The 27,895-nt window shown below is 44.9% G+C and overlaps 1 protein-coding gene across 2 annotated transcripts; it reads right to left on the reverse strand.

The window, feature by feature from the left end:
* Positions 1–1,481: 1,481 nt before the first annotated feature.
* On the reverse strand, positions 1,482–27,876 carry LOC125633603 (uncharacterized). Of its 2 annotated transcripts, XM_048843111.1 has the most exons (7): positions 27,717–27,876; positions 21,820–21,891; positions 21,369–21,518; positions 5,895–5,947; positions 4,764–4,847; positions 4,409–4,501; positions 1,482–2,958 (listed from the first exon to the last, which is right to left on the reverse strand). In XM_048843111.1, exons 2-7 carry the CDS (start codon positions 21,887–21,889, stop codon positions 2,908–2,910), a joined length of 501 nt encoding a protein of 166 aa, XP_048699068.1. In that variant the 5' UTR covers positions 21,890–21,891; positions 27,717–27,876; the 3' UTR covers positions 1,482–2,907. The 2 variants fall into 2 exon arrangements, with proteins under 2 accessions (XP_048699068.1, XP_048699067.1); XM_048843110.2 differs by lacking the exons at positions 1,482–2,958; positions 4,409–4,501; positions 4,764–4,847; positions 5,895–5,947 and adding an exon at positions 17,435–17,984.
* Between the last annotated feature and the right edge of the window lie 19 nt (positions 27,877–27,895).

The raw sequence follows: 27,895 nt of genomic DNA on the forward strand, positions 1-27,895 counted from the left end.
TGGAAATTTCTGGGTTTTTTATTAAGTGCCAAAAGTTTATATCTACGGGTTAACTTAGCTGTGATCCCCAGGAGGGATGGTGGTGCCAGGATGTAGGAAGCTTTTGTTCACATTGAAGAATGCTCCATACCACCATCTATGTGCCCAGACTCTGTGTCTCTCCAGGTCTCCTAGCCCCCATCCACGCACGCAATCATTTTAGTTCCTTCCAGTTTCATCCAGATCTCTTACCCTATATTTCATGCCCCCCACCTCCAGTTCAACCCAGCTGCTGCAGCAACACTGACCTGCAGACGAATGTCGATATTTACAAACCTTCGAAAATACTTGAGATGGTTGTACCATATGGATGTGAAAACAGCTCTGTGTGGATGTGGCCCACATAGCAGTCTTTGGTAACAGGAAACGAAGATAAACCCATGTTGCCAGCTCTTGTGATGTATGCTTCACTTAAAGCCCCAACTCCAGGACTGGTAGGTAGTAGGCTGTGATATGCAGGTCAGACCGGATGATTTGGTGGTCCCTCCTGGCCTTACACTCTGACACGAAGAGCTCAGAATTCATTTAAAAAAATATTTCCATTCCTAGCAGAGAAAAGTTTGGAACTGTGCCCAGGGTGAACCTTGAAGGCTCAAAAAAACCCCAAACCCAACAACAGGCAAATAAAAAGAACCCCCAAATAATTATTTTTAATCTCTTTTGGGGGGCCTGATTCATGATTTTGAGCATTTGCAGATGGCGATACAGCACCACAAAGTAAGAGAACGCTACAATACCATGCTATAAAGACAGAGCTTCCTCTGTGCAGTCTTTCTTTACACTTGCCCAATGCACAAAATCACAAACCCAGAGCAAAACCGCACAAAAGTGCTTATTTAAGATGGGATCTGAAACACCCAAATATTCTAATATTCTGTTTAAAGAGAAGTGCAGTTCTGTATAAGCAAGATGGTCAGTTTCCCCAATTCCTACTAGCTTCTTCTTGGTCTTTCTGAACTGGGTTGGACATTTTTTTACCAGGTGTCTGACCCCACCTTCCACTGCCACCTTCCACTGACCCCGCCTTCCACTGCCTCTTCATACCCCTGCTCTCATAAGGCAGGGAAGGGGGGTTTAGGGTTGCACCTGCATACCCCATCTTTGCAGTTATCCCAATAATCTCCTAAATCTCCACTCTCCCCAAACCCCCTCCCCCCCCCCCCCCCCAAAAAAAAATCCAACCAAAAACCAGCTAAACTCTCCTCAGCAGGGCTGACAAGACAAAGGTGGAGTTTGTAGGCCAAGCCATTCTGGAGATATGTGAAGCCCAAAACTACATTTTTGCAAAAAGTCAACCCACTGGGGAGTTCTTAAAACAGCTCTTTAATTTAAAATTCTGATTTCCCCCCCATACTTCCTAGAGAAATTCTAGCCTTCCATACAACGTGCCTGTGAAATTGCAGGGACATTGGTTTCTTATGGGAATGGGATGGAAAACAGGATTAAAATGAAAAGTCAGTTTAACTTTAATGACGAAGAGGTTAGTGCTACTCCATACAACTTTGCACTTCTCCAGTACTTTTCATCCCAGGGAGTCAAAACACTTTACACAGATAAATAGTATCACGCCCATTTTACCAATATGAAAATGGAAAGCGATTAAGTCACAGGTCAGTGGCAGACCAAGAAATAGAACCTAGATTTCCTAATCCCCAGTCTTCTTCCCCAGGCCCTAATACAGGACAGCACTTAAGCATGTGCTTAAACTCCACTGAAGCCAATGGGACTAAGCACACACTTAAGTATTGTTGGGAATGGGGTTGGACACAAGTGCTTTGCTAAATCATAATTCTCTAGTTATTAGAATCTCTATACAATTTTTTAACATCAAATACTTTATAAAACTGGCTTCCGGATTGTAAGAAGGTTTCACAACGTCTCCTTGGAACACTGCTGTGGTTCTTCAGATGTCACATACTTTGGTACTCTTGTTCAAACTCAGCCCCAAGTGTTTTTAGCTGTGTGTTTTAACTAAGGCCCATGTATCATATGATCATTCTACATGTAAAATTCCCGCTGAAGTCAACTGCTCTTAGTTCTGTTGCAATGTACACTGGAGCCTCTCTCCCTGACGCATGGGAACCAGTAAGAGTGATTAGCAGTCAGAATGTGTAGCAATCTATACATAGCAAGAATATGCACTAGTGTTCAAAACATAACTGATCTGTGCCCAAGGAGGAGTCCTTTCTGCTTCTAGTTTTGAATAAAAATATTCAGCTAATGTTTTTATTACTCTAGAATATTTTAATTATAAATTTGTTACCAAGCTTTGACAAATGGTAATAAACACCTGTGAGAAGGCCCGAGTCTCAAACTTTTTGAGAAAGCAACATATTGAAGAATGACTGTTAAAAAAGATATTCATTTCTGTAGATGTACTATTCACAAAGAGTCATCGTCATCTTTAAAACAAATAAAATCACTACTAAGGAAGATATATACAGGAACACCTAATTTTTCAAGCAGACGACCTACAAGTACTCTGCTTTGTTTCAGCTATTGCAACATTACAGACATTTGAAATTAACAGTGTACTCTGCATGCAGCTCTGGGATGTATTTGATACGCTGAAGTACAATAATATAATTTCACTTCAGATCATCATCAGCAACAGATTTTAAGCACTCATACAACATTGCAACTTGGATATTACTTTAGGATCTCAAAAGGAGGACATGGATATTAATAAACAAGTTAGCAGTAACTCTTCATTTTGCCAATTATAAAGGACACTGATTGTCTTCACAGCATAAGAGCCTGGTCTTGTCACAAATGGTGCCCTTTTCCCTGAGTTTCCTTTGTGTTTTGCTAGGCATGATGACCGGTTGGCTTGGGAGATTTACAAGTCCTTGCTCGGCACTCTTTCCATTACAAGGCAGAGTTTAGGAAATCAAGGAGTTCAGCACGGTTTCGGTCTCTCTGTGGATTAGAAAAGCAGTTCTTATAAATCACGCATTTGTTCAGTAAACAATTGAATTTGTTAAGAAGTCAGCTTGGAAGTGTACATTTCTATTACACAGAAACTTAAAGGACCCCTCAAGGGAGACAGAAAATCAGTGAAAAGAAGTAGTTTTCTCACAGGAACAGAATAGTACTCAATGGGCCTGATACTCCACTGCTTTGCATTCTGTGTAGTAATTTACACCTGCGTAAAGTGCATGTCAACTGCTACCAAATCCAGATGGCTGGATATCATGATCCCCTGTGTTGCACAGATATATATGGCTATGCTGTGTGCAAGGCAGTGGAGAATCAGGCCAGATATGCAGCCTCAGGATGCCTTCTAAGGGTGGTCCCTTATGCGGGTTTCACTCTGTTTTTCTGAAAGTAGCAACATCTATGTTATAAAGAGTCACAGTTTAGAATGTAATATTATGAACACAACTTTTATTGCAAATACTAAATTGTTTGAACAAGTGGCACAAATGTACCAACCTCATCAACCATAGGTATTATAGTCACTATAAATAATCAGATAAGGAACTATGAAGCACCATCATCTAGACATCAGGCAGTTTGATTCTTCGGATAAATGTGGCAAAATAAAGCAAGATTCAGCATGGCTTGAGGGCAACAATAGCCAACCAACATATTTTTGACTAAATCTTACCTCAAAATGGTCAGTGTAATATATCAACTATAAAGTGAGCAGTTATTACTGAACAGTTAGTCAATCAAATTCAACAGCACTGGCTAGCCAAACTGAATGCCTGCTGATTGGTGTCTCACAGACTGCAGACAAACAAGGGGAACTGCTGAGAAGTGTGAAAATATAATTTGGGTCGTGACTCTCAAGCCTCCGTTTAACTGTCTAAATTTAACTATTTCACAGCTGACCATCTTAACAGAATCATCCAGAAGCTCTGGAGCTGTGGGGAAAGTATGTGTGGAGGACCACCCCCTTTTCTCCCATTTGACACCTGCGCGGCTATGGCTAGCTTCACACACTTCAAGAAAATGGGGGCAAGGAACATAGCCAAATGTAGAAACACAGGACACTGGGAAGGTGGGAGTACTCCCTCTTTCATAGAAGAGTTAAAAGTAAAACCAACTATAAATCACACCAATGGAGAAAACCATGAACTGGTTACAAGAAAATGGTAGATGGTTCCTTACTTAACCTAGACAGGCACCCTTTACATGGCTCGAATGTCAGAATAGTCCACGCAAACATCTTAAAACTATTTTATGCCCAAGGGACTAAAGTCTAGTCTCTCTCTGGTGGCCCTATAACTACATAAAAAACTGCACTCAATTAAAACTCTTAAAAGTATGATCAACTCATCTACACAATGCAAGTGATCTGGGAAAATATAAAAAGATACTGTACTCCCTCTTTTGGGACATACAGACCATTTTCAGCCATTACCTCTTTATCCTTTTTACTCTTCTTTATTTTCATCTTAATTTTTTTTCCTGTTATCATACTGTAGTTTTCAGTCTTCTTTTTGTCTTTAAGGTACTAAAACGAGATCATGCACTGTGATACATTTCAAGGAATAAAAATATGCTCACATTTTTCAAAACAACATTATATTAATAAGCACATTTTATCATCAAGCAGGGAACAGATGCTAACTTCCGTGTCCTGGAGAGCAGAAGCTAGGGATGCTGTGGCCAACTGTATTCCATTTCCTGGTTGGTCTTTTATTTCATAAACACTTGTGCATGGGGAGGAATGGGAGTGTAACAGAGCACTATGAAACCGACACCAGCATATGTACCTTGGAAAGCTGGACAGGTCCTGATTTCTCTCTCTTTTTTTTCTTTTCTTTCTTTTTCTTCAGCTTGTTCTCTTTCTTCCTCTTCTACAGGTACAAGACACATATGCAAAGCTCATACTTCTCACAGAAACACAAGAGAAAAAAACCCAACCCAAATATACATGAACTCATAAATTTCCTTCTACTGTCCTGAAAGTCACTTTTGCCATAGCTCCCCACACCTGGACCAACTCTGGGAGATGTATTAATTGGGGGGCAGCAAAGAGGTTGATGTTTGTTAAGGCCTAGTGACCCCCAGGATCCCAGGAAACAGAAGTGGTGGTGGGTTCCCTGACCCCGTTTCTGGGGAGTCTGGTCCTCCCTGCCTCACTAAATATCTGAAATCCCTGAGCAGAAAGTGATAGAAATAAAAAGTATTAGACAGTAACAAAATGCAGATTACATTTTTATATCTAAACTGCTTATATTTTCTTGATGGATATCACAATCTTATTTAGCTTAAACAGAATTTAGGAAAATCTGTAGTCTGTTCCACATTACTTTCAAAAAGTTAAAATTTGTTTCTGATGTCCACAAACATTCGGTGGAACTGAAGCTAATACATTTCTAAACACAATGGTGAATTCATTCCTTTTTGTGCGGCCAAATGATGGAGACCAGAAATGTAGACCAGAGGCAACTGTCTTCACTCATAAGCCCATTATTGCATTTTTATTGCCGCAAAGCTACCACAGGAGAATTGGCTGCTGTTTTATATAGCACCCATCACACAAAGTCCCTAAGGTGTTTAACAAGAAGTTTCATACCGGTAGTGCAGTGATTGTATAGACAGAGGCAGCAGCTCAGTAATATAACTCATACCAGGGTCCCCAATTCCTCTCAGAGTGCCTTAAATTCTACCTGCACCCAATCCAGACACTACTAGAAGCTCCATTTAATTTCTCCTCTGAAACAGTCAATTTGTACATTTTAATTTCAATTCATTTAATATCATGACAGAAATGTTTCCTTTCAAATGAACAATTATGTTCCTTATTTTGATTCTCAGGTGAGTTTTAATCACACCAGAATACAGTAGCATCTACATTTTTTTGCCCGGATTGCTATTTATTTCTGTCAGCAAATATTTACCTTTTTGTTGCGTTTTTCTTTTTTCCTTTTCTTTGATTTAGACTTGGGAGAATCTGGAAGAAAATAAAAGTCTATAATTTACTATTTTAAAAATATGGGTTATTTTAGATAAAACAGTGAAATGAGTACTGCAGGAGAGGGACAGTGTTGCAAGTGTGAGTAATAAAAGAATACTTAAGTCTAGCTAAAATATATGAACCTTGGCACAAAATGACACAAACACTAACTCAGTTTGCTGCCACCTCGTGGTAGAATATCGACATTATAAATCTGTAATTCACCCCCAGTGATTCCTTGCATCAGTATATTTATATTATTTCAAACAAAGGCTATCTGTTTCTGCAGCTACTGTCACAAATTATGAACCTATCCAACATACTATCTAGATCAGTGTTTCTCAACTGATGGGTATGTGACTCCAAGTGGAGTTACAAAATGCAGTTACAGGGGTCATAAGCCCTGGAAAATTTTAGTACAATCTAAAGCAAAGACAATCTCACTTCCACACTCGCCCCTCCCTTCCCCTTCAAAGTCAAGTATTCTGTCAACCGCTCAAAACACACACAAATTATATGGTCTTATTGTTATCACTGATACATTTTTATTTTTATTTTTCTAGTATATGTAGAAGAGTTGTGACATTTTTTTGACTCTGAATAAGGGGTTGCCAAGCTCAGTCCAGAGAACAGATTATAATGACTAAAATTAAGCAATTAGCTCTATAATTTCGTCAGACTATTACATAAAAAGGCTATATTAAAAGAATGTTAACATTGCAGCGTAAAGCACTCAAAAGTTAAGAAATGCCAGTATTTTGGACCCCCCTGTGCATCAATAAAGTCTTTAATTATATAATCACATTATTTTTCCACAGGACCCCGGACTCATTCAGTGCACAGGATGGACAGTGCTCAAGTAATGGGCAGTGATGCACTATTTTGTTTTATCCTTGTTCAATGTGTGGCCCTAGGCCTTATTTACCCCACGCTATTCAAATCCTGCTCTGAAGACAGAATTAATTTCCTCCTGGGCTTTTCTATGATACTAATCACTACAATATCTTAGTGCTTTGCAAACATTAATAGCTTAGCATCTCTGTGAAGTGAGAGGATGGTACTTTCCCCTTTTTACATATGACAGAACAACTCGCTATGAGCTTGAAGGGTGGTTTCCTCAATGCGTTGAGAACTAGATTAAGGTCCCAAGGTGGAGCAGGGTCTCTGTCGTGAGGAAAAAGGTTGGTTAAAGTTGAATGTTGAGGTCACAGGGTGCATGGATACTGAACACCCCTAAATAGGTAAGTGAAAAGCTGCAGTAGTAGCCAGGTGGACTTGGATGGAGCTCAGTAACAAACCCAGGGTTTTTAAACTCAGTGAGTGCGGTGTGACTGAGGGTGATAATACCTGCTGGGTGAACCAGGAATAGAACTGCTTCCACTTTTGCAAGTAAGTCTTTCTTGTGGCGGGTTTTCTACTATTCAAACAGCACATTCTGTACTCTACTACTACACTCTACTGTACCCAAGGGCCATTGAGGAGCCAGGCCTTGAAATGTAGTGTGGAGAGACGGGGGTGAGTATTGTGCCCAATCCTTTGGTCAGTAGGTCTGCGGTCAGAGGCAAGCAAAGAGGTAGCCACAGAGACAGGCGAATCGGGTCCAGGAAACATACCTGCCTCATACCAGGTTGGTGCTCAGGGGATGATTACTGCTTTCTCTTGCTTTACTTTGTTCGGGAACTTAAGGCACAATGGTATTAGGGGACAGGCACAGAACAGAGTTCCAGGCCAATGGGTGAGATGAGGGAGGCATCTCCGAAAGAGCTGCACCTGCATCCTCCCCTGGAGCAGAACTGCTGGTATGCTGTGTTGAACAGTGTTGGAAAGAGGTCTATCCCTGGGAATCCCCAGGTGACAAAAATCTTTCATTGGATAGGATCACCCAGTTCCCATTTGTGGTCCTAGCAAAAATGTCTGGTCAGTGTGTTTGCTATGGTGTTGTGCAGACCTGGCAGGTATGCTAATGGTATGTCAGTTTGGTGGGTTATGCACCAGTTCCAAAGTTTGTATTGCCTCTGTGCACAAAGACTGGGATCTTGCTCTTCCTTAGAGGTTCGTATAGCACGTGGTCACTCTACTGTTCATGATGACTCTGACCAAGTGACCCTTGATCTTGGGTAGAAAGTGGGTGGATGCATGCCTACCAAACTTCTCTCGTTGATGGGAAGAGAAGACTCTTGTGGAGTCCATCTGTCTTGTTCCATGAGGTTCTGGAGATGAGCTCCCCAGCTTACTAGGGAGGAGTCTGTTGTGATGGTCTTTGTGGGTGGTGAACACAAAAATGGGACTCTCATTCCAAACTTGTGGGGATCCTTCCACCAACTGAGAGAGCTGAGAACTCTCAGAGGGATAGACATCTGTTTGGACTGGTTGTGCTTGTTGGAGTGTAGATGGTTCTGGGCCAGGGTTGGTGGCATCAGGAGAGCAGCCTGGCGTGAAGTGTTATGAACCTACAAGCTGCCATATGGCCCAGAAGCAGCAGGCAGGCCTCTGCTTGGTTTATTGAGAATGGGTATGTGATGACATTTATTAAAGTTTGTGCCACCTTTAACACTACATATAATAAAACTTGCTACTGTAGTCTTGTGTGCAAATTCAACACTTTATTCTAAACATGTAAAAGTAAAAACCAGAAAGGCTGACTAGCAGCAATCAAAAAGTACAACACAATAATCAAACTCAGTGACAAACCAGTGGAAGATGCATGCTGCCAAATGACATGGACAGCTATTTCTGGGTATCTTCTGTCCCTCTGTTGTCCTTGGCCTTTCTGGTGCATTTTATATGTGCAGGTCACAACTGGACAGGAGTGGATGAATACATAGGTTACATGCGTCTGTTCCACATACTAGTGTTCATTGCCTTGACTGAGATTTTGCTCTTATAACATGACAATGTCTTATTAGCTAAATTTGGGCTCTAGTATGCCCATTATAGTTTTATTTTATATGGAACACTTTGTTTCCAATATTTCTACTTCTGATCATTTGAATCGGTTCTTTGTTAAATAAACCAATACTAGCTTTCTCTGTAAACAAATCTAAGTGCTGTGTGTTAAATGGAGCTGGGTTCTACAGTGTAACTGGTAAGCTGTGGTGCATTGTCCTTTGGGGGGGGGTCTAATGGAACAGGAGCCTGACCCTATATGTGGCTGTTCGGAGGGCTTGGGTTTGGAGTGTGCTTATCAGTAATCTGTCTACAGAGAGTCTACAGAGAAGGCAGTGCTTGTGTTGCCAGAGACTGGTGGTGTTAGGGAACTGATCCCCACCAGGCATAGACAAGGCTTCCTCGTGCTAAGGCCAGGTGGTAATGAGGTGCCTCACAACCTTGGGTACCCCCAGGAACTGTTACAGAGGGGGCTCGTGAGTTACAGAGGTAACCCTAATAAGCACGCCTCATCCTGGAACGTAACCATCTAGAGTTCCTACTCTGTGAGAAGTTCACATTTGTCATAAGCCAGTAACGAGTGAAAATTCCTGGTAAAGATCAACAAGATGCTGATTTAGCATGGAGATGTAATACAGCCTCCTTACAAGCACCGTGTCCATGAACAGACCTGGCTGATCGCCAGCGAAGGGGACTCCTAGCACAGAGAGACCGCCATACTCTGCTGTAATTTGGATTCATATTGAAGGCAGCTGTGAACTAAATACACACTCTGGTTTCGTTTGAACAGCCAGGGTTTTTTGGGACTTTACAGGCAGTCCAGGCCAGTACAGGTGTGGCCTATTTATAAGCTGTGTTGTATTACACAAGAAGGGTACATGAGACTGTTATTTGTGGAGCCCCAACCTATACTTGTAACAATCAGCAAGTAACTAGTCTATGTTTCATGCTAGCTGCTTAACTTTTCTTCCTCATTTTGTGGGGTTCATTTTGAATCCCACGTGGTACTGGAGGAAAGTAGGGTGGAGGGTGTTAGGGGAATGGGTGGGTTTCGCACTGAACAGAGGCATACTAAACCCCTGGCTTATATTAATAACTTCCTAGGGCCATAAGCTGGATATCTCTCCCATCCATACATTAACAGCAGCAAACATGGCAGCAGAAACCCAGTAGGCTCTGGAGCTTGCTCTGATGCAGGGTCTGTAGGGTGCTGCTTCCCAAGGTCATCTCCAAACAGCTGTTCCAAGTACAGACCCAGCTGTGCTCTAGTTGCTCCAGTGGCATAGCCTCTTTGGTTACTGGCCACAGCACCAGGGTCACTTCAGGTGGCACCTGTGGCTGGGAAGTTATAAGGGTGCCATCCCTGCTCAGCAGATTGTCATGCACCACTGTGGGTTCAGTGCTCGTTACAGGTCTGTTGTGGGGTAGGTACAGCCCATCACGGGTGCTGGGTCATGTATGGTGAGAAGAAGGGAAAAAAACTGTAGAGCAGCCAGTTAGGTCCCTCGTTTGTCACCCTATCAAATGTGATATTTATGGCCTAGGGGCCAGTGTCAATAAAGCGGCCCTTCCACCCACAGCAGCGTGGCCCAATGGCCAGAGTCAATAGAGAGGCCCACCTCACAATAGGGATTATGTGGCCTATTGGTCTGCTGGGGAAGTGGGGTACCATTCAGGGGGGTGTGGCACCCAGGGTAGGGGGACTCAGCCCCTCACTGGTCCTCTGAGTCCCAGCCTAGGACCGTTGTGGTGGTGGGGGTGCTCACCATCGAGTCAGTGGGAATCCTCCCGAAACACGCTGACTGGTTCCCTAGTTCACTCACTGGAGAAGAGTCTAAGTCCCCTAGACCGCTTCCTACCATTTCTCCCTCGGCAATGCTCCACGTTTCCCCTGGGTCTCTGGGGTCCTCAGGTGGAGTAGCTCTTGCTGACACAGTCTCTTCTCTGGGCTCGTCAGGCAGCCTGGAGTCCGTCTGGAACTCTGCGTGCCGTGGCTTATAGTCAGAACCTGTAGCAGCTCCCTGGAGAGAGTCTGCACACCCTCCCCTTTGAGCAGCCTGCCCAGACTGAGTTGGGCTGTTTCTTTTTATACTCTGCCTCCAGGCTGAGCATGCCCAGCAGAGTCAGAGGGGCAGGGCTTCCTCAGCCTGCAAAGCACAGTTAACCCTTGCAGGGCTGGTGCAGGGTAGGTACATCCTGTCACAAGGTCCCAGTAGCCAGTCGAATTCCTTGTAAAAGAGGCAGGAAGACAGGGAGTTCCCATAGGTGCCATTAAAATCTTTATCCACGTCTACATTACAGACTTTTGCTGCCCCAAGTTACATCAGCATAAAGCCACTGCAGTTAGTGTTCAGTTGGCAGTGTACAAACTCACTGGGAGTGCTTGTTTCGATGTAGAGGACAGTGCACCATGAGTAGGTATCCCAGTGTGCAACTCGACACCTTTCAGTGCACTGTCTTTTGAGATGTTTTGGCAATGCATGGGGAGGCAGAAACAAGTGACACAGCGGCATGACTGGGACTGCAGCATCAAGTTCCTATCATGCAGTTTTCTCCATCCCATAATGACATCTCCGTCCCATAACTGTCACACCTATTTTGAGAATCCCACAAACCCGCATGGGACGTATCGCTATCCGCCATCTCTGACAGATGCATGGAGCCTGCACAGCTCTGCACTATTGTCATAAGCGTTACAAGCACAAGATGCACAATCCTCTGGTATCTGGAGAGCCACTTGGAATGTGATGATTTCCTGGAAGGTAGATTATCCGTGGGCACATAGTGAGAACCCATTCAAGATTGTTGGTAGCATTCATGGAGCTGCTGCAAACAGTGGACTGCTGCTTCTGAGCCTGAGAAACAAGCACAGACTGGTGGGACTGCATCATAATGAAGGCTTAGGATGATGAGCAGTGGTCGCAGAACATTCAGATACACAAGGCCACATTCCTGGATCTGCATGCTGAGCTTGCCCCAGCCTTCCGTGCAGGTACATCAAAATGAGAGCTGCACGATCAATGGAAAAGTGAGTGGGGATTGGACTGTGGAAATCTTCAACACCAGATTGCTACTGGTCAGTGGAAAGTCATTTTGGAGTTGGAAAATTCACTGTGGGGGCCACTGTCATGCAAGTGTGCAGAGCCATTAATCATCTCTTGATATGCAGATGTGACTCTTCACAACATGCAGGATACAGTGGATGGATTTGCAGCAACAGGGTTCCCAAACTATGGTGGAGAGATAGACAGCACACATATCCCTATTTTGGCACCCAGACCACATTGGCACAGACTACATCAACTGAAAGGGCTATTTTTCTATAGTTATGAAAGTGCTGGTGGATCACCAGGGATGCTTCACTGGTGGTGTTGGCTGGTCAGGGAAGACACACGACCCTTGCATCATTAAAAAAACAGGATTATTCAGAAAACTACAAGCAGGGACCTTCTTTCCTGACCAGTGGATGATGATTGGTGATGTTGAAATGCCAGTGGTCACCCTGGATAACCTAGCCTTACTTCCCTGGCTCATGAAGCTGTACACCAGCCACCCTGACACCACCAAAGAAAGATTCAACTACCGGCTCAGCAGGTGCAGAATGACAGTTACATATGGTTTTGGTAGATTAAATGATGCCAGCATCCCTTCGGTCATCAGACTGGATCTCAATGAGAAGCTGTGATTGTCCTTTCTGTTCCCGCAGTATGGAGTGGTGGGGTAGGGATGCGGCTCCAATGCCACGTGGAATGCTGAGGAGCATGTAGGGAGGCGCTATGCTGCAGTTCTCCATGGACTGCAAAGGCAGACAAGCCTGGGATGCTTCAATGTGGAGGTCCACAAGAGCCTACAGCATCTGTGTTTGCTGCTGGAGAAGCCCCATTATGTCTTGGTGTGTCTCCCTCTTCATTTTCCGATGGGCCTCTTGGGACTTTCGCCTGTCAGCTCTTTCCCTCTCCATAAAATCTGTGATATTCATCCTCCAAGCCCTCTCTTCATGGTCCGATGCAGCATGGGCTTGCAGGGTCTTAGTGAATATGTCATCTTGAGTCCTCTTCTTTCTCATCATTTGGCTCAGGCATTTTGCGGGTGTGTAGGGAACCCTTCAAGGCCACAACAGCAGTAGCAGCAGACAAAATACAGGGTTTATATGTCAGTATAGTCATAACAGAAAGCACAAGTTAAAATTCAGAACTCCCTTCCCCTTGCTCCCCTAAAGTTTTAAACACTTATTGACACTTCTGCTTTGGAGCGCTTGTGCATGGCACCACTCAGAGCACCAGCCATGGGGAGTATGGCCCAGTAGGGGTAAGGGAAATGAAGAGGGAATTGCTTGGTTGTATGAAGCTATATGGGAGTATAGGACAATGGCTCTGAAGACTGGCACCATTTTCCACGAGCAGTGGTGGTTTTAGCTGATCTCACTCCTGAGGGTGACAAAGCCACAGAGAGTACAGCTGCTGTTGGCATCCTGAAGCTGCCCTTGCCTGTATGCTGCTAGCCTGCGTACTGCAATGGTACCTGCCAAAGTTATCGTTGACTGGCATAGGAAAGTGCCCAACCATGGGGAAGAAATAAGGCTGCCATCCCTAGAAACCTTTGTCAGCAGATTGCAGAGTACGGCTACAAAAGTTTCATCAAGATCTCTCAGGAGGATTCAAGGGACACCCTTGTGTACATAAACAAAATGCTCTGCGTCCCCCATCCTCTGCCAAAAGAGGGGAATGAAAACCAGATAATTCTACCTCTCACTGTTGTACCTCTACCTCTTCTAGTCTGAATAAATTAATAAAAAGTCAATGGCTGTCTCCTGCTAAATTGGGAGTGCCACTGTAATGGGAAATAAATGTACACACCCGAGGTTCCTTCCCCTGCATCACGCTCACCTGTGCTTGACTGACTGGACTGCAGCAGATTCTCAAACAGGGCCTGGTTCGCAACATAGCTTGAACCCCTGATCACATCCCCTACCCTCCTCCTCAGTGTTTATGGCAGGGGCCTGTGACTCGGGCTCCTCCGGGGAATCCATGGTGGTGTGCAGGGTGGGGATGAGGTCTCCACAAGCTATAGCCTGTTGCTCTTTGTAAAAGCTGCAGGTCTCTGACTTGGCACCAGATCGATTGTTGGCCTCCCTGGCCTTCTGATATGCCTGACGCAGTTCCTTTGCTTTCATGCAGCACCGCTGCTGACCCCTGTCATACCCCTTGTCCTGCATCTCCTGGGCAATCTGCTCATAGATGTCGACATTTCTACGGCTGGTCTGTAGCTGTATTTGCACAGCTTCTCCACAGGCCGAGAAGATCCAGTATCTCTGGGACGGATCGCATCTGGAGTGCGTAGATGGCACAATCAGCTGGGCAGTTACACACAACCCCTCCATGGACAGTTGCTAGAGGTGTGCTCATCAAGAGGCACAATCAGGAAAAGGTATTTCAAACATTCATGGGGTTTTAAAGATGGGCATCTTCTGGTCTATGTAACCCTTGGGCAGTGGAGTTAACTGTGACCAGAACGGTCAGTATGGGCATTGTGGGACAGCTGCTGGAGGACTATTAAGGCAGACATAGGTAACGCAATGTCTACACTCATGCTGTGACGATCTCAGTACATTGACCATGGCTCAAAGGGGCTCAGGGAGATGGTTATATTATGTCAGCGTAATGGACAGCTTACGATGGTGGCAAATTTTAGCACAACTAGGTCTATGCAAGGCAACTTACATCTACCTAACTTTGTAGAGTAGAGCAGGCTTTTGACTTTGAGGTACTGTCTTCAGCCACTTGATTTGTTCTCTGCATTGCTCATCTGTTCATTCAATCCTCAATGCTGCCAGCCACTCGGCTATACCTTTGCAGACATGATCATTTCTTGTGCTTTTGCTGAAGTCAAATGTCTTGCTCACATTGCTCTGGAGGTTAACCAGACTCTAGCTGTGTTCCTCTGGCCAGCTAGCAGCGCACTTGATGCTGGGCTTCTTAAGTGCTGGCCATAGCTAATATATGTGAAGGTTTACTGTGTTTCCAGGTGAGCTGTCTGTGTGGAAATGAAGGGTTAAATGCTGAGCAGCTGCATTTCAATGAGGAGGTTGCTTACGGTTCCTGGCAACTGAGTGGGAAGTTTTTGGATGGAAGGGGCTGGACACAAAGCCCTAGGGGATTGTGGGTTAGTGTTGTGTGTTCACCTAAGGCTACATCTATACTACCAAATTAAACTGACTTAAGTTACATCAACGATCATAAACCACTGTAATTACATCGCTTGTGCATGTTCACACAATGCTCCTTGTCAGCGGAGCATGTCATAGAATCATAGAATCTCAGGGTTGGAAGGGACCTCAGGAGGTCATCTAGTCCAACCCCTTGCTCAAAGCAGGACCAATCCCCAACTAAATCATCCCAGCCAAGGTGTTGTCAAGCCGGGCCTTAAAAACCTCTAAGGAAGGAGATGCCACCACCTCCCTAAGTAACCCATTCCAGTGCTTCACAACCCTCCTAGTGAAAAAGTTTTTCCTAATATCCAACCTAAACCTCCCCCACTGCAACTTAAAGACCATTACTCCTTGTTCTGTCATCTGCTACCATTGAGACCAGTCTAGATCCATCCTCTTTGGAACCCCCTTTCAGGTAGTTGAAAGCAGCTATCAAATCCCCCCTCATTCTTCTTTTCTGAAGACTAAACAATCCCAGTTCCCTCAGCCTCTCCTCATAAGTCACGTGCTCCAGCCCCCTAATCATTTTTGTTGCCCTCCGCTGGACTCTTTCCAATTTTTCCACATCCTTCTTGTAGTGTGGGGCCCAAAACTAGACACAGTACTCCAGATGAGGCCTTACCAATGCCAAATAGGGGGGAATGATCATGTCCCTCGATCTACTGGCAATGCTCCTACTTATACAGCCCAAAATGCCATTAGCCTTCTTGGCAACAAGGGCGCACTGTTGACTCATATCCAGCTTCTCGTCCATTGTAACCCCTAGGTCCTTTTCTGCGTCCACAGTTGGTGCTTTGGATCGAGAGAGAGAGCAGTGCACCATGGGTAGCCATCCCACTGTGCAACTTGCCATCTTCTGCCACTAGTTCTGGGAATGGATCACAGTCCATCATGGGGGTCAGCTCACTGTCCCATGATGCAGTTTTCGCCATCCCATCATTCCATGGGCTTCTGACTACGTTATGCGCCATTTTTGAACATCGCCTGCAAACTTTGTGCCCACCATCTCTCTCTGAAAGCATGGATCTTACACTGCACTCCAGTCTTGCAATGAGCATTATGAACACAGCGCAGCAGATCCTGCAGTATTTCACAAGCTGCAAAACAGAAAGTGAATAGTGCCCTGCTGTGTGCCATGGAAAAAAACAATTCCGGATTGACGTTGACATTCAGGGAGCTGCTGTACACAGTGGACCATCACCACTGGGCTTGGGAAACAAGCACTGAGGGGTGGGATCACATGGTTATGCAGGTAGGGGATGATAAGCAGTGGCTTCAGAATTCATGGGTATGCAAAGCCACTTTCCTGGACCTGTGTGCAGCACTCACCCCTGCCCTGCAGTGCAAGGACACCAGAATGAGAGCTACCCTCACAGTGGAAAAGCAAGCGACAATCGCTGTTGGGAAGCTGGCAAATCCAGACTGCTACCAGTCATGTATCAGTTTGGAGTTGGGAAGTCCACTGTGGGGGTTATGGTTATGCAAGTGTGCAGGGCCATTAATTATGTTTACTACTAAGTACTGAGACTCTGGGCAACGTTTGGGAAATAGCGGATGGCTTTGCAGCAATGGGATTCCCTAACTGCAGCAGGGTGACAAATGGCACACATATCCCAATTTTGGCTCCAGGCCATCTTGTAACAGTGCAACAACAGAAAGGGCTACTTCTCTATGGCACTGAACGCGCTGGTCGATCACAGGGGTAGTATCACTGATATCAACACGAGGTGGTCAGGGAAGGCGCATCACACATGCATCTTCAGGAACACTGGCCTGTACTGAAAGCTGCAAGCAGGGACTTTCTTTCCAGACCAGAAGATTCCAATAAGGGATGCGGATAGTGCCCATAGTGATCCTGGGAGACCCAGCCTACCCCTTACGCCTGTGGCTCATGAAGCCTTACATGGGAAACCTTGACAGCAGCAAGGAGCGTTTCAACAACAGGCTCAGCAGGTGCAGAATGACCACTGAATGTGCCTTTGGAAGACTAAAGAGTTGCTCGAGCTGCCTTTTCGGCAGGTTTGTTTTCTTCATTGAGATCTTTCTCATGGTCATAGCAGCCTGCTGTGCTCTGCATAACATTTGCAAAGCTAAGGGGGAAAGTTACCCCAGGGTGGAGCGTTTAGGTACACTGCCTGGTGGCTTATTTTGAGCAGCTAGATTCCAGAACTATTAGAGGGGCTCAACAGGGGGCTGCTTGAATGGGGGAGGCTTTGAAGCAGCATTTTGACAATGAGCCCCAGTAATGTGTCTTTCTTTAATGCATTCAGCCAGGCATTGTTTACTTGCTGCCTTGAATGACCCTTGTAATGATTGCAGACTACAATTAATGCTTTGGTAGCAAATATGACAATTGCCACCATATAAGAATTTCAGCAGCAACTACTGTGTGCAGGACACAAAAAGATTCCTTTTATTGCTAAGTCTACATTTTTATTAAACAGCAATACACAGATTTCCATTTCCTATAAGGGACATGACCCTAAGGATTACTGTCTCAAATGAGGCTCTCACAGCTGTAAGTCCAGTTGTCATTATGAAACATATCCCTAGGGGTCAAGGGCAAGGGGTACTGCGACAGGCTGGGAACATGCGAGGAATGTGTGTGGGGAGTTTGGGGATGGCATGGAATGCAGTTCTGTACAGGCTACAGGGGAAGTTGAGCACGGATGTGCTCTGCCTGCAGTGCAATCAGGGACCTCAGCATCTCTGTTTGGTCCTCCATCAGTTTTATCATCCGCTCCTGCCCCCGTCTCCTCTCCTGGCTATCCATTCTGAGTTTTTCATTGATCGTCTCTCTCCATGCTCTGCTCTCACTGTCTGCAGCATCAGTTGATTGCAGCAGTTCTCTAAATATGTCCTCCTTACTCCTCCTGGTTCGCCTCCTTATCTGATGGAGGTGCTCCGCTGGTGCGTAGGAGGTGGCCCATAAGGGCACATCTGCAGAAACAACAGAAACAACAAACAGAGGTAGTATTATGAGTGCACTCACAGCCTTGAATCATAACAGTTACATACATCTCTCTCTCACTTTCCCTTAGCAAGCACACAGCACAGCGAGAGCCCAAAACATGGTGAGTTTGGCCTGGGAGGGAGGGAGAGGGAAGGGGCAAGATGGGACAAAGGGTCTCGGTGGTTTCCGAAGGGGATCACTACAAGCGCCTAGGAACACTACTCTGAATACTGGCACTGTTTTTCACAGGTGGGGGGTGATCAAAGCTGATATCTCATTCCTGAGGGTAACCAAGGATGCAAGGGTGCATCTCCTGCATGCATGCAGCTTCTGACCGGGTCCGTATGCTGCTCGCCTGTGGCTTGCTTTGGTTCCTGGAGAAGTAACTGCTGATTGGCGTGGCAAAGTTTCCTACAGCGGGGGAAGAAACAAAGCAGTTCTGCCAAGGAATCTTCGGCAGAGGATTGCAGAGTACCTCCAGGAAAGTCTCCTAGAAATCACTATGGAGGATTCCCAGGACATCCTGGCGTGCATTAACAAACTTTTCCACAGGGCCCCCACTGCATAGCTGCACAGGGTAATGAGAAGCAGGTGCAAAGAGTACCTAGTATTGTTAATTTCTATCCCTTATCCCACTTTTATCATGTAACAAAATAAAGCGGAGCTCAACCTCCTGTCACCATGCAGTATCAAAGCAAAATTAGTACTTACCAGAGATCCCTTTTCCTGCATCAGGCATGCCACAGTCTGAGTGCTCGGACTGGCTAGACTCCTCCGGAGTCAAAAAGGAGGTCCTGGCTCGGCTCGCCAGGCCATCGGACGACCCTGTTGCATGTCCCACATCCTACTCCAACTCCACTTCCTTGTCCACCACTTTGTCCCCAGGGTTGACTCCGCTGGTCGCTGCCTCCAGTCCCCCCCGAAGCATCCAAGCGACTCTTGGTGGTGGAGGTAGGGTTGCCACTGAGGATGGTGTGCAGCTCCTGGTAGAAGTGGCATGTCTTCAGCGCCGCACCAGAGCTACGGTTGGTCTCTCTTGCCTTCTGGTACACCTGCCTCGGCTCCTTGATCTTATCACAGCACTGCTGCATGTCCCTTTTGTGCCCCTTCTTCAGCATGCCATGAGCAATCTACCCGTAGGTATCAAGTTCCTACAGCTGGAGCGGAGCTGGGACTGCGCAGCCTCCTCGCCCCACAAACCCAACAACTCCAGTGTACTCCAGGCATGAGTGCATTTGCTGCAGAAAGTTGGCATGGTTAGCTGTGCATTTACTATGTGAGCTGTCCACGCCGAGTAAACAGGAACAGGAATTTCGAAAATTCCTGGGCTTTAAAGGGAGAGGGGCGCATGCCTGCATGCAGGCAGGTCGGCAAAGTTTAAACTGCTGACCAGAGCGGTCATGATGTGTATTGTGGGACACCCCCTGGAGACCAATTAGGGCAACATAAGCAAGCGCAGTGTCCACACTGGCACTGCATCGCTCTAACTTCATCACAAAAAGCTCTATGCCTCTTGTTGAGGTGGTTTTATGTCATCAGCGTATCAGGAGAGTTAAATCAGCGGGAGGAGCTTTGCTGTGTGTACACCATTGTTTTGCCGACGAAAGCTGCCTTTTGAGGACAAAACTGTGTAATGTAGACAAGAGATGTGGTGACACTCTGGGACAGGGGAACTATACATCAGTACTTTCAGAAGATCTCTCTTCATACATCTCAGTAGACGCAACTCAGGTTCTTCTGACACTCAAAGATCCTCTTGCAAAAGGAACCTAGTTGATACCAACAAAGTAGGGCTCCAAGTGGCTGGTTAGGATGAAGCTGATGTTATCAGGGATGGTACAGCTCGACGATCCATATGGCCCTTTCACCCATTACCTGTAGAAGTGGGTCACGGTCAAAGACAGTTTCTTCAAGGAGTCTCTGGAGGACTCTGAGAAGGGTACCCACGTCAGTGTCTAGTGAGGCTGTTTGCTGAGAAATTTCTCAGGAAGTACCATGCTGCAGATGATCTTTGAGGACGTAGGAACCACAGCAGTACTCATACCAGACGCAAGGTATACTTGCTACCTGCTTCGGGGATGACTTCTCCCTCTTCTTAGACCCTCTGAAGCTTTTCCCAGGTCTCCGCTTGTTGGAGTCAGGGCTGTGAAAGTTGCCAGGGCACTCAGGTTGTCTGAGGCCAATATACAAGGGGGCCTGAAATGGTAGCAGGTCTCAAGGAATGCTTCATGAGGAGAAGATTGAGCCTGTTGTCCCTCAGCTTCCTAGATCTTCTCCTAAAACCAGTGCAGACCTTGCACTTAGATGGAACATGAGACTCAGACAGCTGGAATGTCCATCACTAAGGCAAAAAGACCTATTACGGGTCTGACAGGGTTTGCTGCCTGAGATCTTGGGCATACCCCGCAACAGAGAAGGTGAAAGACAAGGAGAGGTCAAGGTCAGGTGTGGAAGGGGTGAGGGGGGACCCCCAAAATCACACAGCATGTTTGGGAAATTAATAAAAAAAATAAAAGAGATAAGACTAAAATAAGTCAGCTAGCTAAAACTTTGAAGCTAATGGATACCGCAATGCTGCACCTCTAGTTGCAGGTTTCTGAGAAGGAACTGGAACAGTGGCAGGTCCACCCTCCTCTATATGGTCTTGGATTGGAGCATAGGGATGTACATGGTGCAGATGTGGACCCCACAGACACTACCACCAAAAGATCTCTGATTGAAAGCACACAGGCACACAGACACCTAAAGTGGAGCACCCGTAGGGACACCCAGTCAAATAACGTTTACATATCTGCTTAATTTTAATCATAAAGACAAAGGGGGGGGGGTGAGGTAATATATTTTATTGGACAAACTTTTCTTGGTGAGATAGACAAGCTTTTGAGCCACAACTTTAATCATGAGTGCAGTCCCATAGACTTCAGCGGGACTAGTCCTATGAGTAAACTTCACACCTTTAAGCATTCGCAGGATTGAGACCAAAATTCAGATAAAACCAAAAAACTAACTTTGGTCTGGACAGGCAGGCAAAATAGAAAAAAAATTTCAATTGTTTTGTTTTAAAACATTTTAAACGTACGCGATGTTATTTGAGATCTTACTTGTTGCTTTGAGTGAAAACAATATTTTTTATTTCGAATGTTGATTTGTTATTTTACATGACAGCACATGCAGTGTATAGAGAGACGCTGGAGTAGCTACAGGAAGTGGTTACATGGAAACAGTCTGAAGAAAAAGACAGCAAAGGTTGTGCACTAACTTGTACAGTTATTTCCTGGTAATTAAGCTACATTTAAAGCAAGTTTCAAATGTGTGTAGCAGCACCGTTCGAACGAGTAAATACACACTCAAGTGCAGTAATGGCAACTTACCTCTGCCACTTGAACTGCTTCTGCTGCTTGAAGAGGAGGAAGACCTTGATGAAGAGCATGAGGAGGATGTAGTAGTAGTGCTAGCAGATGATGTTGATGAAATGGATGATGATCTGCTTCTGCTGCGTTTTCGCTTTCTCTTGTCTTTCCCTGAGGAGAATACAAGGCCTGGTTCATTAGGTTTCAAATAGTGACAACACAAAAGCTAATAACTTAAGCTCAGAAGACATATTTTTATAGAAATTAAAATTTAAGACAAGATTTGGTGAATCCATTAAAAAAAGATAAAACCATTGTCCTTGCCTTCTGTCATTTCCAACATAATGTAGCTAATGACAATGCCAAGCAATGCCATCAAACATTTTTACTCATGCAAAGCATAGTATACAAACAAGAGTCTTTCTGCAGCAGCTATTGTCCTAGACTAGGAGTTTGATTTCATGACTCCCACCTCTGACTTTCATCTCTTCTTGTGACGTAGCGCATGGTGTTCCACATTTCTCATCACGTCTGTTATCCATATCTAATGAAAAGAAACATATATGAATATCCGCAAAAAGGCTTTCTTTGAAACATACATGTACAATGGTAGTGGAGATCAGGGAACGTTTCCATGATCAATTCCTATTATTTAGATGGGGGAAGAAAGATAAATATCAAACTACACCAGGATGAACATGGGTGTAGGGTCTAATCATGCTATGCCAGGAATTGCACAAAAAAATCCCAAGTATTTACATGTGTGTACACACACACACATCCACACTCAAAAATTGCATTCATACTCACCACTTTTAAATTCATATATATAAATTGTGTGTGTGTGTAAGTTAATTTAAGACTGTTGTACCTTGATTAAATGAAAAATTCTGTGCAACTACTTGCATATCATTGTTCAAAGCAGATTTTAAAACAAATTTTGCAGACATCTAAGTTTGTACATAATTAAAAAAACATGCTATATACTACCTTCTATTCAGAAGGCTCGCCACAAAGGGCTTCATAGGCTAAATACAACACAAAGCCACTGAAATGCATCCACCTTTGGTGTGGAGCACTCAGCAGACAGTACATATCATATTGCTCAACAGTGGCATGGAGAGGGGGAATTCTGGCTAGGATACCAGAGAAAACACACACACACACACACACCCTCCCCCGCCTCCCTCTCTCTCTGTGCCATGTTACCTTTAACATCCATGCAAAACATAAGAAAATGTTCCCTACAGTGCAATCTTACATTAGCAGGAAGATGACCTAGATGATCTAATAGGTCTTTTCCATTTTTAAATTCTATGATTCTAATAGACAGAATCTGTACTCTAAAATTCTCATCCGACATACAGAAAATTGCAAACTCATGGTTTTCCAGTTTCTAGTGTATTCTTATTTTAAAGCAGTTTACATTAAGAGAACTTTAAATTTGAAATTAATCCCTAAGAACATGAAGTGGTTCATTTTCATAAGTTTTACTCTTGCTTAATTCCCATAAACAAACTAAAGAAATATAGCCTAGATGGTGCTACTATAAGGTGGAAAACTGTTCCCATAGAGTAGTTATTAGTGGTTCACAGTCAAGCTGGAAGGGCATACTGAGAGGAGTCCCACAGGGATCGGTCCTGGGTCCAGTTCTATTCAATATCTTCACGAATGATCTAAATCAGTGATACTCAGCGTTCGGTAGTTAAGGAGCAAATGAATGATCAATATTACCCAGAAGAGCCACAGTAGTGTGAATTCATTGTTTCATTTACTGTACTCTCATAGCAAAATGACTGACCAAGTATACTTATTTTATCAACTAGAATTGGTTAACAACATAGTAAAAGCATCCTGATTGGTTAATAATTAAATCAAAGTGTTTTAATGTCATGTGCTGCAAAGAGCCACAGGGGACACATAGAGCTACTTGTGAACCACAGTTTACCTATTTAGATAATGGCATAGAGAGTACACTTATAAAGTTTGCAAACGACACCAAGCTGAAAATGGTTACAAGTGCTTTGTAGAATTAAAATTCAAAATGATCTGAACAAACTGGAGAAATGATCTGAAGTAAATAGGATGAAATTCAATACGGACAAATGCAAAGTATTCCACTTAGGAAGGATCAATCAATTACACACAGAGCGGGAAATGCCTGCCTAGGAAGGAGTACTGCGGAAAGGGATCTGGGGATTATAGTGGATCACAATATAAATATGAGCCAACAATGTAACACTGTTGCAAAAAAAGTGATCATCATTATGGGATGTCTCAGCAGGAGTGTTGTAAGCAAGACATGAGAAATAGTTCTTCCACTCTATTCCAAGCTGATAAGGTTTCACCCGGAGTACTGCATCCAGTTCTGGGTGCCACATTTCAGGAAAGATGTGGACAAAAAGTCCAGAGGAGGAGAACAAAAATTATTAAAGGGCAAGAAAATATGACCGGTGAGGAAAGATTGAAAAAACTGTGTTCGTTTAGTCTGGAGAACAGAAGACTGAGGCGGGATATAACGGTTTCCAAGTACGTAAAAGATTGCTACAAGAAGGAGGGAGAAAAATTGTTCTCCTTAACCTCTGAGGATAGGACAAGAAGCAATGAGCAGAAATTGGAGCAATGGAGGTTTAGGCTGGACATTAGGAAAAACTTCCTTACTCTCAGGGTAGTTAAGCACTGTAACAAATTGCCTAGGGAGGTTGCGGAATCTGTTATTGGAGGTTTTTAAAAACATTCCTGACAGGTGGTCTAGTTATTCCTTAGTCCTGCCTTGAGTGCAGGGTGTGACCCTATCCCCCATATTCTTCATAGAAATATTGTTAGATGATTATAGCACACCTAAGATGGGTCTTGTGAGATATCATTGGAAAGGTTATGATTTACTGAAGATTATCCTATTTGTATGCATGTATCATTTCTATATCTGAAGTTAGGAATATTGACTTTGTAAAACTACAAGTGGGCTTACACCTGGGGAACTCCCACCAGACAGAATGCAATCAGTCTGGATGGGCTATTAGGGAGAACAATAGGACTTTGAAGATACTAATCTCCCACCTTCCTGAGAAGCTTCCTGGGATGTTACAAATGGCCTTTGACTCATGGCTGCTTGACACTGCAGGGTCATGTGATCATGTCACCTGGTACTGGACTCCATCATAGAATACCAGTATTTTTCCACTGAGGGGGATGGGAACCTCACTGGCAAACAAAGGGTTTCTGCCATATGTAAAACCTATTTAAGACTGGGGATTGACTTAATCAGTGTTCATTCTTCACTGAATCCCTGCCCAGGATGACTTCTGAAAACATCTAAGAAACAAGGACAAAAAGGCAGGGGAGAAAAGAGCCCAGGCTGAAAAAGGTGTCTGGCTTGCGAAAGAAATGCCATAAAACATTTAATGTGAGAAATTACTAGTTGTAACCAGAAAGAAAAGGAGTACTTGTGGCACCTTAGAGACTAACCAATTTATTTGAGCATAAGCTTTCGTGAGCTACAGCTCACTTCTGTAGCTCACAAAAGCTTATGCTCAAATAAATTGGTTAGTCTAAGGTGCCACAAGTACTCCCTTTCTTTTTGCAAATACAGACTAACACGGCTGCTACTCTGAAACTAGTTGTAAACAGTTTCTTTAGTTTGCGTGTTTGTTTTATTTGCTCAGTAATCTGCTTTGAGCTGTTTTCTATCCCTTATAATCATGTAAAATCTATCTTTTGTAGTTAATAAACTTGTTTTGTTTTCTCTAAAACTAGTTTGTGGAATTCATAACTGGGGGAGGTAAGGGAGGGGGCTGTGCATATCTTCCTCCACACTGAGGGAGGGGGTGAATTTCATGAGCTTACGCTGTATAGTCCTCTGTGCAAGACAATATAATTTTGGGTTTACACTCCAGAAGGGGTGTGCACTTGAGCACTGGGCAATTCCTTAGCTGAAGCCTTCCCATGCAGTGCTGATTTCAGACTCTGTGTCTTTCTGCAGCTGGGTTTGTCCCTACCTGTGTGTACGCTGGAGGAGGCTTGAGGGCCTGGCTCAGCAGGACAGCGTAAGGGAGCCCAGGCTAGTGGAACAGGCGGGCTCAGTGGTACCCTAGTACATCAAGTAGCACCCCAGAGGGGCGGTAACCCGTCACACAGGGGACTGGACTAGATGACCTATTGAGGTCCCTTCCAGTCCAACACTTCTATGATTCCATTCATAGCTGTTTTAGTGCAAGTCATTAGCACTTAGTGTTCGGCCGTTAAGATGGTACGTGATTAGAGCAAAACATCCATGCTATCTGACATCCAGTCACCATGACCTCAGAGCAGTGGAGGGCACACAGGTAAAGCGACAAACCGGTCCTGGCAACATGCAAAGCAATGTGGGATAGCAGTTTGCAGACTGCCAAGCTAGTGGAAATGGGAAGAGCACATACACATATATTAGTCCGCACTAATTCAATACTCAGTGAACTTAATATACTTTCAAAGTGAATTATAGAACATGTATTTCCTGGCCAGTTAGTATACTTTGAAGAATTATGTTGTATGGACACAAGTCACTTGAATGCACACTAAGTAAAGTTATTGTTGACTAAAACTCTGTGTAGACAAGCCCATAGTATCTGCAAATGTAAAATAAGGATAATACTTATCTACTTTTCAAAATGACATCAATATTAATACTATAGGTAAACTCTTGAGACGGTGCTAACAGGAGATAGACTCGGAAATTTATTTTATTCATTTAAATTCCCGGAGACCTCAAAGGGATGAGGAAACAGTCAGTGCAAGATGTTGATAGCATCACTGAAATGCAACTTTATAGGAATAGTTAAACTAAAAGTTCATGCAAATTAAAATTTTAAAAATTCTCAAAAGAAGAAAAATTGCTATGATCATGATATAAGCCTGTGACAACAAATGAATACTGGATTAATACTACTCTCTGCATCTGGTGATCTTACACCAAAAGGATCTCACAGCCTGAGCAATCTTACACACCTTAAAAATGTAGGCACAATTGGGCTAAATTAAACATTTCAGGGTTGACTGGCCCAAAAATTAACCTACTGTAATAATAAAAATCTTTCATTTTCCTAAGTTTTTAAATCATAAAATTTAGTGCCAGGGCACTAAGAAGATTATGATGCTCAGCATTTGTTACAACTTTTATTCAAAAGACTGAATATAGTGGCCTAATGTACAAGTGCAATCCTGAAAACATCAGAAAACTAAAATCAAGTCAAAACACTCTTCTTTGCTAGGCAACCTAACACACAGTGCAGGCTCATTTGCAACTGCAGATGCACATATACATGGCTTTTGGAGATGACCTCTGAAAGTTAAAAATGTGCCTAACCCAACACATGCTGTTACACACAGCATCATACTGTGTGCTCCACAACTGTGAGCAGGTGGAAACAGCAAGTCTAGCTTTGGGGAGGGATAGACTTCTCTCTTTCAATCCCTTTTTTAGGGCAAAGATTGTCCCTCAGTGACCAGCGCTTGAGGAAGCTGTATCAACCATCTCTCAATTAGTGAGCAAGTCAGCGATATGCAGAACCACAGTGGCCAACTCTAGCAATATCCGGTGTTTTACTTAAAACCCCAGTCTGGTTATTACAGGAGAATCTCAGCGTCCATAAGCAAGTTTCTGGTGCTCAGGGCAGTAGAGAAAAACATGGCCCCAAACGCCCTGTAAAGCTGCGGAGAGCAGAAGGCAGCAGAGAAACCCCTGCCCGACGTTATCCACAGGGGCTGGAAGTAGGGTTGCTGCAGCACCTCCTGACTGGGGTGGTTTCCATCACCGGCAGGGTTTACGGTTTGGGCCAATGGCTCGCCGCCAGCCCCACTGTACAGATTGCTCCCGCACCCCTGGGGGTCTCTCGTCATCTCACAGGTTTTAAGCCAACCGTGTGACGTCGCGGGGTCGGAGTCAGACGTTGTGAGTACCTCGGGGCGACCACAGAGGATCCCGCCAGAGCGGGGCGGGCAAGTGAAACCGCCCCGCGCGACCGGCCGCGATGTACTGCGGGGGGCGGGCTCCTGCCAGGGCCGCGGCCCGGGCGCAGCTCAGCGCTCCGCTCTCTCCCCCTGCGGGCGGCCACCAGGGAGCTCCCGTAGGAAGCCACCGGCCGCAGCGGATGCCGAGAGGGCCCGCGGCTACGCGGCGGGGCGGGCGGTGTAACGCCGCGCGGGGGGGGCCGGGAGAAGAGGGGGCAGACAGCGGGGGGGGGCGGGAGAAGAGGGGGGGCGGGAGAAGAGGGGGCAGACAGCGGGGGGGACAAACAGCGGGGGGGGCGGGAGAAGAGGGGGCAGACAGCGGGGGGCAGGGCGGGGAAGCTGCTTCCCGGGCGCCAGCGCTGCGCCGCTCCCAGCACTTACCAGGGCCCACGTCCCGCCTCGGACTCCCCACCTTAGCTTCCAGCGTCCCCGTTACCCGGAAGCACAAGACTGACCCCCGACAGGAAGGGAATAGTGTCTACATCCGGGAGATCCGGGTAGGCGGGGCCTGAGTTCAGAGCCGCGGGGTGTCTCCCAATGGGACAGCCTATGTAAGGACC

This window comes from Caretta caretta, chromosome 3 (genome assembly GCF_965140235.1).
Source record: "Caretta caretta isolate rCarCar2 chromosome 3, rCarCar1.hap1, whole genome shotgun sequence".
NCBI lineage: Eukaryota > Metazoa > Chordata > Testudines > Cheloniidae > Caretta > Caretta caretta.

What these genes read in the sequence shown, in the direction of transcription:
- LOC125633603 (XM_048843110.2), bottom strand. Translation starts at nt 21,889, where the DNA reads ATGGATAACAGACGTGATGAGAAATGTGGAACACCATGCGCTACGTCA. An exon ending in AGAAGAGATGAAAGTCAGAG is followed by an intron (nt 21,519 to 21,819) that starts GTGGGAGTCATG and finishes TATTCTCCTCAG; the next exon opens with GGAAAGACAAGAGAAAGCGA. An exon ending in AAGCAGTTCAAGTGGCAGAG is followed by an intron (nt 17,985 to 21,368) that starts GTAAGTTGCCAT and finishes TTGTTTCTGCAG; the next exon opens with ATGTGCCCTTATGGGCCACC.